Source organism: Rhinolophus hipposideros, assembly GCF_964194185.1.
Source record: "Rhinolophus hipposideros genome assembly, chromosome: 16".
Taxonomy (NCBI): Eukaryota; Metazoa; Chordata; class Mammalia; order Chiroptera; family Rhinolophidae; genus Rhinolophus; species Rhinolophus hipposideros.
This window is the reverse complement of record NC_138062.1, coordinates 15,395,614-15,416,298: the sequence shown is the minus strand read 5'-3', so window position 1 is coordinate 15,416,298 and position 20,685 is coordinate 15,395,614. Positions and strand designations below refer to the sequence as shown.

Here is a 20,685-nt window from a genome sequence, read left to right as displayed (position 1 = left end):
GGCTGCGGGGAGTGTGGCAGCCTTCACTCCTGGCGGGCGCGGGGCTGTCAGAGAGTGGGCAGGAGTCCCGGGTCGCCCACCGCGTGGGCAGCCGCAATTCCCTTAGCCGCCCGCTGGGCCGTGTCACGGTATCCGCGCGACCCCGGGGCCCCGGCCCAAGAAGCAAAGCTCGCCCGTGGGCCACTTGGGAGCATGGCACCTGGGAGTTACTGCATGGCTCCTCTGATGAGGATAGACGCCATCGTGCCCGGGTGCCGTCTCGTGCCCGGGTGACGAGCGTGCGCAGGAAGCGTCCGGCCAGCTACCTACGGAAATGTAATAGGAGAGACCCCCCAGCCTCGAAGAGCCTTCTCCGCATGGCCGTGAATGTTACCGAGGAAACCTGCCATACGTTAAGTCGTACAACGGGTCCAAAATGTGCAAACGTTGCATTTCGTGAAAAGTTGCATTGCGATGAGACTGTGCTTGTTTGTTTGTTTGAGCCAAATGGTTTTGGCATTTTGAAAGTCAAGGACTATGGAGAGGAGGACATGGCACGTCTTCAATAGAGTCAGGGGGATGAGAGAACACTGAAAGTTCTAGGAAAGGAGATAAACTGTTTATTCCATTGGATACAATGTAGTCAGAGCAAATTAATGGTAGAACCTGAACGTGGCCAGAGTTAACAGGAATTTACAACCTCGTTGAAATGTGTATGCCAATGACATTTATTCAGTTTGCTGTTTCGGGTACTAGGACGTGGGCTGGAAAATTCTGATTGTTTATCTGTGAAGTTATTTCCACGAAGATTAATCATCCCAGAAAGTATATTAGCGAGCGTTGGAATATAGTGCTCTAATTTACTCTATCCCATTCAAAGGAGAGAATCAGAAGATTTAGGACAAAAAGCAGTTGAAGAATTCAAAAATGTGGATAATCATGTAATTTCAGAGGGTGGTGACAAAAGTATCAACATCTTTGCACCCCAAGACCTTTGCTCTTTGTTTTTTGTATTCTGGCTTTTTTGGTTTAACTCTTGCTACACTGTATTAGAAATTCTTTTATCTTGTCTGTTTATCCATATCCTATTCATATTTCACATCCTTGCTCAAAAGCCTCATCTCTGAAGCTTTTCTTGATTAGTTTAGCTCAGAATGTTCTTTGCTTTAATCTAAGTCTAACACACTTTTGGGGTATTCTTCATTTGGTTTTTGAATGCTGTCTTCACTGTTTGTTTCATAATTATGTGTTGTCTTACCTCCTGGATTGTCAACTCTTGACTATAGACTGAAAGCTCGTTGTTATTCAGCAAATGATGAATAAATGAGTGAAGTGAGAAATTTCTTGTGTAAGGATTATCAATTTGAATCCCAATTATACACAGTTGAGCACCACTGAGATGGAAAAATCACAGTGGACGCTGGACATAGTTATGAGTTTTGTATTTTCAGCTAGCAGTTTGAGAGACTCGTCATGAGACTAAAGTATATGCCACTCTTCTTAACTGAAAAACACCAGAACCTCCAGGTTTGATATTTGAAAGAGAGTCTATATTATACTATCGGGAAGAGTAGACTTTTTTAAAAGTGGGTAAATTTTAGTCTTATTTCTCGCAAAAATAACAGCAATATTTTGTGGGGATTATAACACATAGAAAGGGAATGCATGCCTACAATATCACAAAGGATGGGAGGGAAAAATGAAAATATCTTATAGTATATGTGTTGTAGTATGATATTTTTTGAAGGTAGACTGTGATGAGTTAAAGATGTATATTGTAAAACTTAGAACTAAAATAATAAAGAAGTATAGCTAAGCCAACAGAGGAATTAAAATGGAATACTACAAATTAGTCCAAAAGGAACCAAAAAGGTAAAATAAAAAATAAAAATGTAGGTTGTTCAAATAGAAAACAAGTATCAATCATATCAATAATTAATTGTAAATTTAGACACTGCAATTAAAAGGAAGACATCTAAATAAAAAAGCAAGGCCCAATTATGTACTGTTTACATAAAAGGCATCACCAACATGAAAACAGATAAGTTCAAATTAAAATAATGGGAAAATATGCAAACAATAAAGCTGGATCACCAGTATTAATGTTAGACAAAGTAGACTTCAGGAAAAGGAATTTGGTCCATCTTCAAGACAAGTGATAAAGAGGGACATTTCATATAAAAGGGTCAATTCACCAAGAAGGTATAATAACAAAGCTTCAAATTACATGAAGTAAAAACTGACAGAAAAGAAATAGAAAAATCTATAATTATAGCTGAGATTTCAAGTCCCCTCTCAGTATCTGATAAGAGAAGTAGACTTTAAAAATCAGTAATATTGTATGTGAACTACAATAAAAACATAATTATGCAGAGTGAAATATTTTTAAAAAGTAAATATTGTATAGTCTCATTTATATAAAACTGAAAAACAAACTAGATATAGAAAGCTGAGGTTAGGGGCTCGCCTGGTAGGAGGGAGGGATTACCGAAGGACAGGAGGAAACTAGGGTGATGGATATGTTTATTTGGTGATTTCATGGGTGTGTACATATGTCTTTACATTTTAAGTATAAGCAGTTTATTGTATGTAAATTATACCTCAATAAAACTTTTTTAAAAAAACACTTCCCTTTGAGGACCATCAAGTTCCGCTTTTATACTATTTTATGTCAAATCTGAGTAAAACATTAGTGTAAAATTTTAATAAGATCAGAGTGTGTGTGTGTGTCGTTTAATTTCTAGACAAGATAATCATGACAAGATAAAAATCACATGATTAGTTATAAACTATTATAGTTAAATGATTAAATACCTTACATAAGGAAAAATGGTCCACAATATTTTATTTCTAATGATTGAAATTGCTTCACTTTACTAGGGAATAAATACTAGGGAATATTTAAATTCAGAGTATGAGTAGATAATGGAATAAATAGTACTGTTACAACTTCATGCAATAATGTAAAAACAGGTCATTCATTGAGAGAGAAAATTTAGTTTTATTCATTTAGATGTAAACTGTAGAGACAACATTAACATCTAGTTATTTAATACTGAGTATATTGTTGAAACTTCTTGACCGTTTCAATTTCTCTTTTATGTAGCTATTCAAGGAACATACAGAATGCCTCAGCCAATTACATTTCCTTCCAAAGGGTGTTGTGAATGAGACGGCCAGTGTGGCTTAATGCTGCCCCCGTAAGTACAAGGCTCAACACAGGCAGCTGATTGTGTTCCCTACGCTCAAGGCTTTTCTGTATTACACGTACACACTACAAGCAAAACCACACCAAACCATAAAAACCACCAACTTGATCCCAGCCCTAAGGAGTTAGGGAAACCAATGACTAGGCATTTCCATACAGTGTTGTAGGTGCTCTGAGAGCAGAAGTACAGAAACTATGTGGGCTCAGAAGAGCACCAGGAGCGTGTGGGGGTTCAGGGAAGACCAGTAGGGGAGGAAGTTTATAATAAAACCATTGAATAAGAGGAGTGATGAATTAATGAGGTAAGAGAGGTAAGGAAAGATGACATTCTGCAGTGCCCAGTAAACTATTTTATCCTAGAAGTAATGGGAAGCTTTTGAAGGATTTTAAGCCAAGCAATGAAATAATTAGATTTGTATTTTAGGAATAAGTATTCCTAACCAGAATAAGTATTCTGGTTGCAGTAGGGAGAATAGATTAAAAGGAGATGGGGTTAGAGAACATTTAAAGGTTGTTGGAATAGTTTGGGCAAGAGGTGATACTAAAATAGGATTATAAACAGGAAAGTGGAGAGAAGTGGGCTTGAAAACGGTCAGATACAGTAAATGTGACTTGCTAAAAAGCTAACTGTGCAGAATTAGGAAGAGGGAGACACCAAAGATGACTTCCATGCTTCTGACTTGAGAACTGAGCAGAAAGAAGAAGGTGCCCCGAAAAGCGGAGGAGCAGGTTTTGAGAACAGATAAAATTCTATTTTAGCTCCTGCTGAGCTGAGGGACTCGTAGTATATCCAAGTATATCTATTTAACAACTGGATGTATGACATGATGTTCGGTAGGGAAATACGGAACCCTTCAGCACATAAGTTATCACTGATACCACAGGAGTAGAATGGAGCACTGGATGTATTTCAGGAAACGTGCCCTGCACATACAGACATGCACAGAGTGGAAGAAGACGAGCAGAGAAAACAGAAGGAATAGCCAAGGAAGTCCCTGCCTTCTCACTCCACCTCAGGCCGGCAGGACTTCCTGCTGCTCCCTCAGGCTCCCAGTTTTCCATGTATGCACCCATCAAGGCATATATTCACCTGTCATTGAATATATTTATCTTCATCTCTCCTACCAAACAGGATCTTAAGGCCCCAATCATGTCATATTCATCACTGGATTCCCAGGACAAAGGACAGTGCCTGGCAGATCGTCTTTAATAAGACTTTTATGAAATAATTAATGATGGGAAAACATTTATTGAGTATTTTTTGTGTTTGGGGCACTTTACACACAAGGTCTATTATTATTCCCATAAAGGGTTAAGACTCAGAAAAGTGAGCTGCCCAAGTTGCCAGGATTCAGGTCTGAGTCTTTGTGAGTCCAAGCCTTTTCTACTACATCATACTCTCTCCGAAAGACTGGTGAATGAAGTCTATCTTTTACAAAAGCAGGAAAAAAGGGATTGCACCTTATAGAAAGTACAGGCACTGATCCTTATGCTAAAGAGGGTGCAGTCCTGTAAAGTCCTTAGATTCTGTCTTTTGGGATGTCTGCTGCATGCCATGCCTGCCAGAAAGTGTGGCCAATCAATGGCTGTTTGTCTTACATCCATAAGGAAGTTGAGCAGAGACTGAGCCAAATACTACCACACTCAGTGTTTTGCACAACATCCCCTGCAAGGGTCCAACAATTATGACAGCCATGAATCTAGAAACGCTCCTACAAAGGTCAAACACTGCCTGGGACCCTCAATTTATCATTTTGTTAAAAGAAAAACTGGGCCAAAAGCTGAGAAACTGTAGTTCCATCCAAACTTTTCATTCACATTATACGTGGTCACTGCTCAACCGTCACCCAACCACCAGCTTCCTCTTGTCTCCAAACTGCTGTGTGCCTGACTGCATGCCCTCTTGACCCCTCACCCTTACCTTTCCCACAAGACCCTCCTTTGGGCCTTTCCATTGTGGGCTTTGGCAACCTATTCCACTGAAAATAAACTCACCTATACCCTCTGTTGTTGATGAGTATGTCTTCTATTTCCTTCACCTCTTTCTCAACAATACTGCTTCCTTTTCAGTTTCCTCAAACTCTATGCACCACAGACTTAGAATTGATACCACATTTTTTCCCATATTCTATTTTAAACCACTTCACTCTCTGGTAAAAACTTTCATTCCTTTGAAGTTCATTCCGTCCAGTTTTGTCACCATTTACCTGCTTTGTTCCTAACATCCATTAACCTCCAGGTCATTTCCCCACAATAATAATATACCTGGATTGTGTTAATCCTTTAACCCTCAATTCCTTTCATTATTTCCTAGATCTCAATATTCATGTGAATGGTCCGTTGAACACCCAATCATCACAGTTCCCAGGCCAGTTCAACTTCACTCTTTTGGCCACATTCCACTTTGTTCTGGAGTAGTTCTGAGGGATTTCAATACCCTTACCCTCTATCCATATTACCCCCAGTAGCTTGATCCACAATCTCAAAACCTCCTTTCCTATATAATATTGCTTTTTCTTCCAGTTTGTTTTTGGTCCCACTTTCTTCCATATCTGGCCTGGTTCTCTTAATTGGTCATGTGACCTGTTCTCTCACCAGTGCTTTCAATACCCCTCCATTTTTCTTTCCCCGTTATCTCTCTTCTCACTCACCTTTCTAGAACAGTGCTATATTCTGTCTGGTGCCAATGCCCTCAGCTCCTTTCATCCCTGTCTTGCTCCTCCATCTGTCATTCACTTCACAGTTCTGCATAAGTCCTATAATATGCCTGGCCTTGTACGCCATCCGGCTGAGGTAGTAGAAATAATCATGCAACGACTATACTTTCATGATTCCCAAACTCAGTTTGGTAATTAACACTGTTCATTAATGATTTTGTCTTTGGTCAGCTGTTTATTCCAAACCATCTCCCTTCTGTTCAAACCGCCCCCAGACCTATCTTTCACCTGCTGCTACTTCACAAATAGCATCAGCTATTATTTCCTATTTCACAAAAAATATGGAGGCCATCACAAACCTCTCCTCTCACAGCTATGTATTTACCTATAGCCATTCCCTTCCTTTGAATGTCTCAGAAAAGGTAACTTTTTTCAGGACCCACTTTTCCTGTCTCTTTTGGGACCTGGCACCTTCAATTTTCTTCCTCTACAAGTTCCTTTCAAATTACAATCATGCTTAAATCTCTCAAATATCATGACTCCTCTTTTTCCCTTTATCTCCTTGTTTCTGCCCTTCATCTCTTTCCATCTCATTCAAAGCTTTTGGAAAAAGTGGCATTCTCTGGAAGTGTCCATGTCTTCACCTCTCATTCCCTGGGCAACTCATTCCTGGGCTTCAATTCCCACTACTCTGTGGAAACCGATTTTGCTAATTCGATAAAGGACTTCCTAATTGCAAAATCTAAAAAACATTAGAGGTTGTGAGTTTCTAATAATTTTCAGCAATGGTAGTGTTATCACTCATTTTACTCGGGAGGAGTGTCTCTTTGGCCTGCAGCACACATGTAACATTGCAGTGGGGGTGAAAGGTAAGCACACATGGACCCTATTATTTTCTTGGTTTCTAATGATAATACTTCAGCAAGATGGCCTGGCAGTCTGTAATCATGAGTACATCTGGAACACAGCTCTTGGCCACTTTAGTATTGTCATCCTATCCACTGGAGCGGTTTCTGATGTAGGAACTGCATTTCACTTAAGGGATACAGCGAAGGTAGTTTCTAATTCACAAACTAGGTCTATGATCTTAGATACTTACCTTCATCTTAAAGATCCACTTCCCCATTGTAAAAGGAAGTCCAAATGTCAGCACAACAGGAGGCTGGGGGCGGGGAGAGAAGTTTGCAACACAAAGCAGGGTCAGGATAGCAGAAGGGATAAATAAATACTTGTAAGAACACATAGTTTAGAAAATACTCACATTTTTATTTCAACAATTTTTTTTCTCTAAGGAAGTCCTAAATAGCACTTGAACTTCAGTACTAGCTCTCTAAGCAGAATAATGGGATTCAGGAACAGTGTAGTTTAGTTGCCTTGAAATGAAAAACCTGGGTTCAAGTTCCTGCTTTAACATTCACAGTGACCCTGAACACGCAGCTGATAACGGGAGCGACATGGGGAAGGATACACACGGATTCTCTGCCCTGGCTCTGCTACTGGCTGGGCGCTCCTTAGTGAGTCATTTAAGACGGAGACACTTATCTTCATCTACGTTATGAGCACTTTGGAAATTACAAAGCGTAAAAAACAATGTTTTTGATTATTATTAGAGCCTGTTTCCTCCTAAAAAATTGTTACACATCCTGATAACGCTCCCTCCTGCTTTTTATCTTCTGATCAGCCTTGATAGATGAGTACAAAGTACCCTTGACCTTTGGGAGCATAGAAACCAAAGTAGTATTTGTTTCAATTGTAGATAGTTTCCCTACTTTCTGAATTAGTATTATTCAGTATTTTGTCCACCCATTTTTTTCAGTGGGAAATAAAAAATTGTTTTAACTATAAAAAAAGTATCCTATATAGACCCCAAATTAACAAAAACACCAAATCTTAACACTGCCACATTTACCTCAACCATGTTTTTTAGGAAGTAAAAATCATAAGCCATCTACATGCCTCTCCTTCCTCTAAAGAGAAACACGGTCCTGAATTTTGTTTAAAACTCCCAAGCCTGTTTTTAAACTTTTACTTTACATGAATATATCCACAAACCAGTATACTAAATATTGTTTTACATTAAAAAAATTTACATACAAGATATACAATATCTTGTATATATGATGTCATTTAACTTACTTTTTTTTGGATCACCAGTTTTGGAGAACAGTCCTCATTCACTTAATGCTAGCTTATTCGTTTTATAACTATACAGCGTTCCATTAAATGAATATAGCACAATTTATCCATTCTCATGTAATATTTTATTTCCAGATTCCATTATTATAAACAAATTGTGATGAATATTCTTGCGTGTCCCTCTGGCAAATGTGTAAGAATGTTTACAGGGTAGAATTTCTAGTTCATAAAATATGCACATGTTTAATTTTAGTAAACGAATATTGCCAATTCCCTCGTAACGATTATTAATTTTTACTCCCAGTGCCTGAAAGTTCCTGGTGTTTTTGAACATCATTGCCAACGTTTGCTATTCAGACTAAAATGTTACCAAATAGGTAGATATGAGTTATAGTGTCTTGATTTTGACCCCGTTGAACCCAACCTTTGAAAAATTTTGATTCAATACAATTATCTTCTACTTGTCAACTATTTCTTTGTCTCCTTTTGTTAGTTTCTCTTCCTCTACCTGCTTCTGTTGGCATTTGTGAGCCATCATCTTTGCTCTGTCTCTTTCAGCAGCCTTGTCCCAGGTCATACCACTCAGAATTCACTCTTCAATCACCTCTTCTAAGTTTCAAACCCAAATATCTAGCTGCTTCCTACCCATCTTAATGGGACTTACATGTCTCATAAGCATGTCCGAAAAGGACCTCACTTTTCTCCTCAGTTTCTTCCCAATTCTTACTGTTTAGTGATACCGTCGAAGATAAATTGTTTTATGTCCAAACCCTGGACACCATTGTTAACGCTTCCTTCTCTATTCACGACCCTCTTCCCTCCAACTGTCAGCTTATCCAATCTTTACCATCTCAGTATCTCTTGTATACCCTGCCCTCCTCGCCGTGTTTACAGTTGTCCTTACCACTTCTCCCCAGGTTATATTGATCAGAAGCAAGCACGCTGGGGTTAGACACACCTGGGCTTGAATGCATCGCTTTATCACTGACTTACAAGCTGTGTGGGCCTGGGCAAATTATGAGCCTCAAGTTGTACAACGGGAGGGATACACCTCATATGGTTTTCCCAAGGATTGAAGAGCTAACAGATGCAGAACGCTTCCTACATTGCCTGGCACATAGTGAGAGCGCAGTGAGCGATATTCATTAGTTCAGCTTGTCTCCTCATTAGTCGGTGCAGCCACGCTTGCTCCCTGCTCCCATCACATTGCTAGCAGAAGTCTCTCAAACACTTATCCTTCCCTCATTCTCCATTAACTGTCCTTTGCTTACGCAAAGCCAAAGTCAACCTCTTAGTAAGTCATGTAAGTCTCGTTCATCTGAGTCGCAGCCTCGTCGCCCAGATTCTGTTCACACTAGTTCACATCAACTCCGAGTACTCCATCTTGTTTCACGTATCTGTGCCTTCAGAACAGCCTATCTTTTGTCTGTCTTGGAAATTTATCTTTCTCTTTCCAAACGGAAGTTTTTCCTAGTACATCCAAACAGAAATGAGTACTGACTCATAGGAGTTTATATATTGCTGCTGCAATTACTTCTCAATTTGTCTGTCTCCTTTACTAGCCTGGGAAAAAGGTGCGAGCAGACTGTGTGTCACATGTCCTCCTATGAAGCCTAGCTCCCACAGGTAGTCTTGTCACTACTGGATGGATGGAAGGAGGGACCATGGGACTGGCCTTCTGTCACACTTCTACAGCAGCACTAAGAAATCTGCCAAAGTCACTAACACTAGTAAGTTTCCATGAATGTCACGATGATGGAGGATGGAGGTATTACAGGTGGTTTTCTCTAGTGTGTGGGAAGGCAAAACAGTGTAAGTACTAGCATGTGTTGCATAAAATACTACAGAAAAACTCAAAAATTGAGCTGTTGGTATCTAGGAAAGACTTAGAAACTACATTATTTCCTGAATATGCTGGCCCAATGTAGTGCAGGAGAAAACAGAAAAATAAGGATAATTAAGTAGAATATTGACAATTAAACAGGAAAGAACATCCTTTTGCAAAAACTAGTATTTATAAATGAATGCTTGGAGTGGCCAGTTAGCTCAGTTGGTTAGAATGTGGTGCTAGTAACACCAAGGTTGCCAGTTCTATCCCTGCATGGGCCCTGTGAGCTGCGCCCTCCTCAAAAATAAAAAAAAATAAAAAAAATGAATGCTTATTATGTATCAGGCCTTATGGTAATCACTTTATATATAGTATGTTACTTGATCTTTCCAACAACTCTATAAACTAGAAATTCATAGCATCTTGCCTAAGAGACCTGAGCCAGGATTTAAACCTAGTTCACATTCTGACTTAAAAGTTTATGTTGGGCGGTTAGTTGGCTCAGGGGTTCGAGCGCAGTGCTCATGACACCAAGGTCACCGGTTCAATTCCTACATGGGTCAATGAGCTGCACCCCCTACAACTAGATTGAAAAACGACTTGACCTGGAGTTGAGCTGTGCCCCCCACAACTAGATTGAAAACAACGACTTGGCATGGAGCTGATGGGTATGGGAAAGGCACAGTTCCCCAATATTCCCCAGTGGAAAGAGGGAAAAAAAGCTTATGTTTTTAACCACATTGTACACCAAGTCACTGTTTATACCGGAAATTTGGCATTTAGTCACAAGGATCAGAGAAACTAAAGCATAAGGCAAGCCTCCTATGTGAAGCGTCCAGAACAATTTAGACTTTCCAGTTTGCAATGGTGGAGGAAAATGGTGACAGACACGGATACATGTCTATCAATCCAAGAATGGTGAAAGTATCAACACAATAAGGACCATTTATCACATACTTGAACCAGTCAAGAATAAACTAGATAGAATTGAGGGGTGGTCTATAAAACAATTCCTATTTTACTAAAGAAAAAAAAGTTAGCTTGGATAGATTTGGGACATATAGCTAGAATGTTATTTCAACAGGTCTCATAAAGCAGGTTTTAGTTTGATTGTGTAGCATGTAAATCTCCTTTCCAGGTTCTATACTAACAGCCCAACATTTAGATTTAAATGGTCTCTCCTAGCATCATGGTTCATTGCACATCTGAGATTTGCTAATAGTAACTCACTTGTTTACAGAAAATGCAGCCCTTTAGGGAGAAAAAAATACACATTTCATTGGGGGTTAGGTGTGCGCAGATCTTCAGGGAGTAGTCTCTACCACACGTCCTTATTTAAAAGCCTGCTGACTGTGCTTTGCTTTGATATTCAGACACTCAAAAACTCAAGCATCTGTCTGTCGCAATTATATTTTGAAAGTTGTTTCAAAGGAGAGAAGTTACCATGACATTCAACAAAACTATGAAGACGTGATTTTTTTTTTCCTTTGAATACCAGTGTCTCAGTAGTATAGTAGTAGCATGATTTAAGTAGGAAAAAGCATGGATTTTGAAAATAACCAGCTCTTGACAGAAAGCTCAAATACAAGTTCTTCCCCTTAATAGAACATGGGGGAAAATTCCTTTTTACACTGACATAGTTGTTGGCCCCGTTGATCTCTTTGAGGAAAACAAGCAAATACTGTATTTTAAACTTCTTCCTAACCAAAGACACTGGTTCTCAACTTTGGATATACCTTAGAATCACTGGGGTACTCTTTAAAAGAAAAAAGAAATGAAAGAAGGACCAATACCCCGGCCTGACTCCAGATCTTTTAAATCAGAATTTTTGCAGGTGGGCCTGGGCTTTGAGGTTTGTTTTTCAAAAATAGTTCCCCAGGGGTTCTAATATACAACGAGGGTTAAGTGTATGACTTGAAAGGATTCACTTGCTACCTTACGTAGAGATCAGCTGTGGGCCACAGCTGTTGTGATGAACACTGGCTGTAAGGTCAAGTGTCTAGAAATAACCACAGCAGATCCCTACCCAGTGTCTCCTTGCTTGTAATGATTAACAGTGGAGAGACTAGGCTGTAAAAAAGAGCCCTCCAGATAGTTGGTGAATGTGTTACCGGTCTCCTCATACTGTTTGAAGGATGAAAAACAATTACCGAGTGACAATCTTTGTAGTAACTTATTTCCACTGGATGTTATCTGGGTGTCTGGTGGCAAAAGACATAAGGATGAATAAATTCCCCGCCAACTAATGCCACAATGAACAGGCAAGTGAAAAGTCAGGGGATGGTCCATCAGTCATCTGCTTCCTATAAGGCTGGTCACCCCCATTCCTGACAAACTATAGGAAAAAAAGAAAGATGTGCGAAATCCATTCAATATAAATAAAATATAATGGATCTGTAGTTTTGAGGGAATTCCTGAAGGCCAACAGAGAGGGACAGGACGAAGATGAATGGGAATACTCTAAATCAAGATAAGGGATAAAAAATTTGTGAGCCTTTGCAGGTGACCTGAAAGTTAATAGTACTTTATTGCTATTTTCTACAATCTGTAGAGCAGTAATAATATTTACAGCAAATTTAACAAGGATTTAAATATCTACTATGTATTATCCTAGTCACTGTACCTTTATACTAAAATGAACCCAGTGTAAATCCTGGAGATTTCATACATCACATTGGAAATGGATTTACGAGTCTGAAACAAAGCATTAATCACTTAACTTCATAATGTAATTAGACATTTCTCTCAAATAAAAAGCATCCTAGCAGGTGAATGAAAAATGCTATGTGAAATTAAATGTTTGAAATAACAAATAGGCTCTTGAAATAAAACTAGTCATAAAAAAACGAAACAAAACTACAAGTTGGCTTATTCTTAGGTCCTTTTCAATGAACATCTGAGCAAGTAATGTAAACAGTACAACAATGCTAGCTGAATGAGTTTCTGAAGACTTGTACTACTGTTATTAATGCATTTTATTTTTTTACTGTTAATAAAGGGAAAAATTAGTATCCCATAGTTCAGAACTTAGAGGGAAGGTGTCTGAGAGACAGGCTATTGTTATCTATTTCTTTAAATGGCCCCCATTTCATTTTTAAATGTATCAACCAGCAGTATGACTACTTGAAGGCAAATAAGTAGTTCAAAAGAAAGATGGGAGGTAGTAGCTAACTTAGTTCTTCATTAGTAATGAAGAAACACCAGAGTTTTGGAAGAACACTTTAGAAAACTCAGTTCCTATCCCACTTGCAATGAGGCATCAAGCACTAGACAATGGACCCAATAAACTTACAGATCAAACTAAGCAAGTGGCAAGTTTTAAAAAGATCAATGTTAGGAAACCATGGTTGATTGGAATGATAGCCACAGAATGGGATGGAGAGAGGCTTCTTGTTAGACAATGCATACAGGTAACAAGGCAAATGCAATTATTGGCTGAAAGCAAACCATGGGATCTAGAACATATTCCAGAAATTCTTCACTTGTTATGTTGTCTCTAAATGAGAAGATAATTTGTACTTATTGAGGCCAAGTTGAAGATTTAGCAACAGCAGAAATCTTTGTATCACAGATAAAAAAACTTTTCATTATCATTCATCACTATCAATTTATTTTCAGTTAGGAAGAATTGTACCACTTGTATGAAATAATAGACCCTTAAATAGAAACCAAGGTCTCATATAAAAAATGTTAAGAACTACAAACATTACAGTTTTGTTGGAGCGCCAAGTATCAACTTTACTCTTGCTACAGCCTTGAAACAAAATCTATATTGTTTTTGGCACATAGAACTCTATAAAAGAGCACTAAATATTGATTCTAAGCTTGTCTATAGCCGACAACTAGTAAAAGTTCTAACTTACATAGTACCAATTTTTCCTTTCTTCTGGCTACTATCCCAAAATGGCATTGCTTCAAAATCAACTGAATAAACTGAGAGGCTGGGAACCTTCAGACCCTCTTTCCTGCACCACTGCTCCCTTCCCTCTGCCCATTATGTCATCGTAAGAGGATGTCCTGATGGAGGTAGCAGTGTTAAATACGGTGTGTAACTTAGAGCATGTTAATAATACTCTTCTGCTTTACTGAAATAAGAGCAATTCTTTCCTCCAGAAGCCCCTGCACACTACCATCACTTTTATTTCATTATCCATGTTGTAGGTCACACATTGAAAGGTGAAAGTGCAATTCAATAAAGAATAACCTTTTCCAAAAATATTTTACTGCTACAAGTTGTGAGATTTCAAACCATCAAAACTGGAACAAAACAAAGTTTTCAGCTCCCTATGGTGCAACATGCCATTTCAAAGGACTTTATTTTGGCAGTGGATTCGGCAAAGTTTAGATGATGGCTGAATGGCATCGAGAAACCCTGTCAGTAACTTACACAAGTGGAGCATGAGCTAGCACAGGAAGACCACCTTCCATCCGAGAGGTCAGTCTTTCTTTGAATTCTTAAAAGTAATTTCAAAATTTAAGGCTGGTAATTACTAAGACAAGTATATACGTATCTTGAGAGAAAATCCAACACTTAATCACCTTTTTCTAAACAGATGCTACACATGGCAACTAAAATATTCCTAGAAATTGTGCAGAAGAGAGACTTCCCTGAATTTATCACATCCTACCTGAATCTAGACCACACCTTCCTGGTCTCTCATAATCACAGCTTTCATTTCACAGCTCTAATAGCAATACACCATGAAGTACAAACAACACTGTGAAAAACAAGGGCCTGGTTAAACCCACGGGAAAGCTATGAACTAATGTCGGGACTACTTTTAGTCATGCCATTATAGATCACAGTTTATTCTTGTGCATAATAAATACAGAAAAATGTTGAAAATGCATGATTCAACTAACTGATTAAAGTTGAGTACACTAACTAGTCAGATTTTAATTTTTAAATGAGAAATGACAAGAGTAGTAAATATGAAGAAAAACAAAAAGAACTTTACTTTCCTATGTTATTACAGGTCAAGGGACCCTTTCTTCTCAAAAGGGTTGATAACACCAGTTCTTAGCAATAAACATAAGGCACTTGTTTAGATTACAACATAACTGCATTTTCTTTTCCACTTGTTTTTCTAACCCTGTTTTCCCCCCACAGTATCATTTGGAATTGAGTGAATGAGGCAAATGTGAGATGACCCAGTTGATACTACTCAGGGTAAAAGAGTACAGTACAATGTTTTAGGGGTGATGTCTGGACATGCAGTGGACCCTGTCAAGGTCCTCTGACACCAGACAATGTATCACTATCAAGTAAACCTGAAAGAAAATACAGTATTTATTCAATAGTTCCAGCAAAATTGGGTTGGAATACAACAACATATATGTTGGGAATCTAGCTCTTCACGGTGGCCTCTGCATTGAGAGTTCTGAGTACTTAGGAATATTCATCCTAAGACAATCTACATCATTTGAACATTGTCAAGACAAACATATGAATTTCATTTCAATATACAGTAGAGTTTAAACATAATTCACACACACCCCCCATCGCATGGCTGGTGCCTCCTCCAAACACCTCTGAGTGGCAGAGGGAGCACCAGTGTTCTTTCCCAACAAGAACGTCAATTGCCACTCATAGGAGAAATTTTTTAAAAAGTTGGATTTTTTTGCCATCTGTTAAGATGTTCCTGAGACAGGACCAGTTAAAACATAACAAGCACTGGAGTTCAGTTTGTACTTTTCTTTACATCACTAAACCGTTAGACTGGGATGTGGAATGCAGGTAACATACTATGAAAGGCTGAGTTTAGCACAACTGTCAAATCAATAAAAGGATCAGGTCTCCTGAAAATTCCCTTTGGAATATATTTTCTAGAAACTAAAAGTACCACAAAAAGGTCAGTTATATATACAATTGATTTTTAATCTTATTTGCTCAGATCTTGTAAATGCAATGAGAACTTTGAGCCAGAGGCTAGTTCTCAGTGTAGAGGTTTAACATTTTAAGGCTCATTTTCTCAATCAAAATAGCAGTTTTCTTTTCAAATTATGAATTCCAAATTACATTCACAGTACCTGCCGCCATCCTAGCACTCAATAAAATCTCCATGCAGAGCAGCACTGCATTTGCATTTCGGTGTTTCCTGCCACCAGCACTCAGGCCTGTCTACAAAGCTCCCCCTGCACTAGCCTTCCAGCACACCATCTCTGGCCTGCACCTCTGTTTCCACCTGTGTGTTTTCACAGAAGCCCAACACAGACTAGTTGAAATATTCACACAATTGTTTTTCAAAACAATTTATTGCATCATATTTGGTACCTTATGTTTGACAACAAAAAGGAAATTACATCTGTAACTGCAGGAAAAAGAAGCTGGTCTGTTATTGAAAAAAAAAATTTTGGGCCCTTTAAAAATTACAAAGTCTTGGGCTTGCCTGAAACAACTGAGCAAGAAATATATTCTTAGAAATGTAGGGCTTCAAGTATTACAAACCTGTGACACTGTGGAAAAATTCCAGAGGTATCTAAACTGCAGCACTTTTTTTTCTGCATATCATGAACAAGGCCTGCTGAGGTTTTAACTATTAGTCTCTTGATCAGTCATAGAATGGTAGTCAGGAGTTCTGCTCTTTAACTTCAAGCCATGGTAGGTTTTCTTTTTTTCACTCTTGGGTGAAAAAATTCATGCTTGCTAATTAGTTGGTGCCACATCACAGTGCATTTGGTTCTTGCATTACAGTTTCAACAAGTTTGGCCAAAACAATGCTGAAAGGTTTGCATTGTTATTTTAGTTCTTCAAGTTTTAATTAAATTGAGATTGTTCTAACTGGTTCCTTCAGTTAAAAACTGTGGTACAAGAACACCAAACTGATCATGTACAGTGAATTTTGGAAACACAAGCGTATTGAACACCCTCTAGGTTTCTTCGAATTCTGCTTGGTATATGTTATGTCCCAGCTTATACAACATGAAGCATCTGTTGTAGGGTTCTCCGTAAATAGTGATTCACATTTGCATACTTCCTATGGCCAGAATCAACCCCGCAACAAAACCACACAGATGCTAAAGCCCCAACAACTCTTTGTGCTCAGTGAAAGAATCCAGTGCTAAAACAGCATTTATGCTGTCTGAGATATAGTAAAATCTCACAAGACAAATTTAAAGTAATATTTCTGCCACACACCTGCTTTGTTAGCTGTAACAGCCTCCAGATTTTATATAAATTAGTTTAAAAACATGGGTGGGTAGGTAGGAAGAGGATAAGGTATCTTTTTTTTACCCCTCAATTTTAGCAGCTTTTAATGTTTAAGAAACTGAACCTATATCCTGTAATATGTTAGATATTTTATATATACTTTTTCAGCAGGATAAAAAACGTAAAACACTATTTGAAGGCAAGAACATTTACTCTTCTCATTCTGTGTAAGTCAGAGCAATGCAGCAGGTGCGTGACAAAAATATTATACACTAGGTATGGTCCAAAGTCATTCCATTTGCTTGTTTAATGATGTTCAAATTTCATTGGCCAGTTCTTCAGTTTCTGCAGAACTATCTCCATTAACTGTGATCTTCATATCCTCTTCATACCCAGGAGGCATGAAAGCCAAAGCATAAGGGAAAAGCTTATGACAATTTGCTCTATAAACTTCAGCAGCGTCTTTACAGTCTCCTAGGCTACCATCACACAAGGCGTCTAATACCTCCATACAAGTCTAAAGAAAGAAAAAAGGCCATGTTATAACTTGTCCAAAAAAACATTTTTACTGTGAAGTTATCAGACATTTTGTTAACAACAAATTTCTGAAACAAGACGCCAACGTACACATGTAAGAAATTCCCACCTTTCACTCCCACCTTTGTATTCCATTAGAATTAGTTTCTTCAGAATTACAGGGTTAATGTAAAAGATGAATGTGTAAGCAGGGCCAGGACTGGGGTTGGGCAAGCAAGGTGTGTAAGGTACTACATTTAAAGAGATGCCCACTTTCAGTAAATGCTGGACCCTAGCTGGCCACCTTGCCTCTGCCTGGCCTGGCCTGAAATATAAACGTCAAACTTGACACACCAATGTCACTTACTGCACTTGAGCATTTTAACTTCATTGGAGGCTTAGAGGCAGTTGGCAAAGTCAAACATTGTTTTTCAACCTTGTATTCAAACTAAAGAGAGCCGTAAGATTTATGTCCAATAACTAAGCAGGAAAGTGTCTCAAACACAACGTGTATATATGTAAAACTAATTTGTTCATGAAAATTGATAATTCTTTCAACCAAATCCCTAAGTAGATCTGCTTACATTTCTAAATAATTCATGGTGACAGCATTTCTCATGTTGTTTTTCTTCATCTTTTTACTTGGAAAACAGTTTGTACTTTCCAGATATATAATACCCTAAACAAGCTTTGCCAGTCTAGAAAGGTTCTAATCTAAATGATACAACCAATGAGGCAAACTTTTCTTTCTTAAAGATATTTCCTTCATTTGCTACTAAAGGAAAATATTTAACCGTCTTTCAGCAAGTGCTTTTTTTATCTGGTTGATTATCATCATACAAAATAGCTGTCCTTTGTCTTCAGTCTAACTAAAAACTGTATTTTGCAACATAGCCATATTATCTTTCACACTACCTAATCTCATGTTGTATTTACAAGAATTGGTATTTACTTCTGACAAATACATCTGAAATATGTCAGAATCTTCAATGAGACCACTGCTTGCTCAGAAATGCATATGAACTGAAATCCAAAATTACCAATGGAATGTACATGTGATTTTACTAAAACATTTCTAAAAAAAATTATTGTTGACAGGTGTGAAACTAGTTATTAAATGCCAAGTAGCCTACTGTGCATGTCTGAACAAACACACAACCCTAAATAAATGTAAGTAAGTTTCTGATATAGATTCATAATGGTTTGGAGAACAGTATGCATAAATAACAAAAAAATTATTTGGTGAAAACTGTTCTCTTGATAAGAGGAATAAAAAGTAATCAGGTACACTTACAAAGAGATTACAAAAAACTTTACCTGGAGGTTTCTGTTAGTGAGGGATTCATCAAGTGTTGTTGCCAGCTCTACAGCTCGCTTCTGACTAGAAGGATCTAAATAATATACCATTTTGGCAGCTAAACAAGAAGGAAAAAGGAAATCTGTTTCATTTTAAGGTAAAACCAGCATCTTACCCTCCATATATTCAAATATAAAATACAAGGTATATGTGCACACAGTGTGGCGCTTTATTAAAAAAATGAGAAGAACCATTTGAAACACTTTTATTAAAAAAAAAATAAAAATAGTTCTAGAGGGTAGACCAGAAACAGCCTAACTGTCCAAATTAGGAGAATGATTAAGGCAAGAGACGAAGAAATGCAAATATTCTAATAATATGTTTCCTTGTATGGTGAGACCATGGATAGTTTTCTTTCTAAAATGAGCATACTTAGGGGTTGAGGGGAATACCCAACCATGATGGTATGAGCCAAAAAGCTGAATTCACAATTCCCCAAGGGCACACAAAACTGCTGCGTTTCTTAGCCAGGTATTGTAAAAGCAGCCTAAGGCTCCACCTACGTGATCCCACTGAGTGCAGACTTTAGCGCTTCCTAGTAGACTCTTGCCAGATGACCCTTGACTATCAGATGGTTTCTGGTGCTCAGCATTGCCAAGTTTGATGTCGTACATAAACACGAGAAACTGAAGATGATGGTCACATCCAAGTGAATTTTAAGAGCACATTGACGGGAGAAAGAAATAGAGAGCTCTTCTTTATTATATGTACTGCATCACTAAAGTCAGTTACACATGCTTCTTTGTAATGCCTATGCTGAACCAGGACAAACTACTGACTGACCTTGATTCATAGTAATAATTTTGTCTGAGAAATGAACAAATGTATAGGAAGCATATTTAAGCTGCGTAATTTTCATGGATTAAAATGTGACACATGTTGCCTCTTATATGCGAAAAATGTGTAACCTTGACACATTAAAATAAAAAATGAAGTTGTGTTAGGAGGCTAAGAGGTAAGGACAAAATAAAGTGATTACCTGATAGTCTGTGTGGCAATGAATCAGAATTCCTTTTCAGAAAAGTTTCATTAAAATTCTTTGGATTTGTTGCTCCAAAAAGACGATTCATTTCTTGTTTTAATACTGTTCTAACTGTATCAGATAAATCTTTACTTTCACATACTGCTGAACAAATTAAAAACAAACTCTATTAGCAATGAGAAACTGATAAAGTTTGCTGGAGTTAAAAAATTATCTACTGATGAGGCCAATGAAACAAAGCAATTATAGACAAAGACTAGACAAACCTACAGATAATTCAACATTTGAAGAGCTTACCCATATAAATTTAAAGAATGTGTGTCAGCAGAGTAATCTAATGACTTTCTAGAGGCATTCAAAGACATTTCATTGACAGATGATTCATTTCCAGAAAAGAACAGAAAGCAAAAGAGATGACCGAAGATGTAGTTCCATAGCCTTCTAAACCCCTAGGGGCTGGCCCCCATTAATTTTAAAGAGTCTGCAAAGCAGGGCCTTGGCAGCACCTACCTGGTAGATAATGTCACAGCAAATATGCAGTGCTGAGGACAACAGAATTTCCCTCACCATCTCCATCTTCTCTATACCCATAAGTCATTACAAACTTATCAATAGTAAAAGAAAATGGTTGACTTCATTGATCTTTATTTTCAGGGGTTATGTGAACTGAACTATTACTACACAATAAACTCCAAAGGACCATCAAGGTATTTTCCTATAATGAATGAACTGTAGTCATCTTATTCTCAGGCCTTGGGATTTGGAGATGGAAAAACTAACCCACACTTTTCTGGAATGAATCCTAGTTACGCTTTGTTTCATTGTTGGCAGACCTCAGAGATATTGCAGGTTTAGTTCCAGACCACCACAAT

General features: G+C 38.0%; 1 protein-coding gene across 2 annotated transcripts in view; it reads right to left on the bottom strand.

Moving 5' to 3' along the window:
* Window positions 1-13,929: 13,929 nt before the first annotated feature.
* NAA15 (N-alpha-acetyltransferase 15, NatA auxiliary subunit) overlaps window positions 13,930-20,685 on the bottom strand; it is a 57,541-nt gene continuing 50,785 nt past the window's right edge. The window contains exons 18-20 of one of the 2 annotated variants that reach the window (XM_081077653.1): window positions 19,811-19,957; window positions 18,792-18,889; window positions 13,930-17,475 (exon numbers count right to left, since the gene is read on the bottom strand). In XM_081077653.1, the coding sequence (XP_080933779.1) occupies window positions 17,275-17,475; window positions 18,792-18,889; window positions 19,811-19,957 (446 nt within the window). In that variant the 3' untranslated portion in view covers window positions 13,930-17,274. The remainder of the gene's footprint in view (window positions 17,476-18,791; window positions 18,890-19,810; window positions 19,958-20,685) is intronic. The other variant, XM_081077654.1, reaches the window with a different exon arrangement.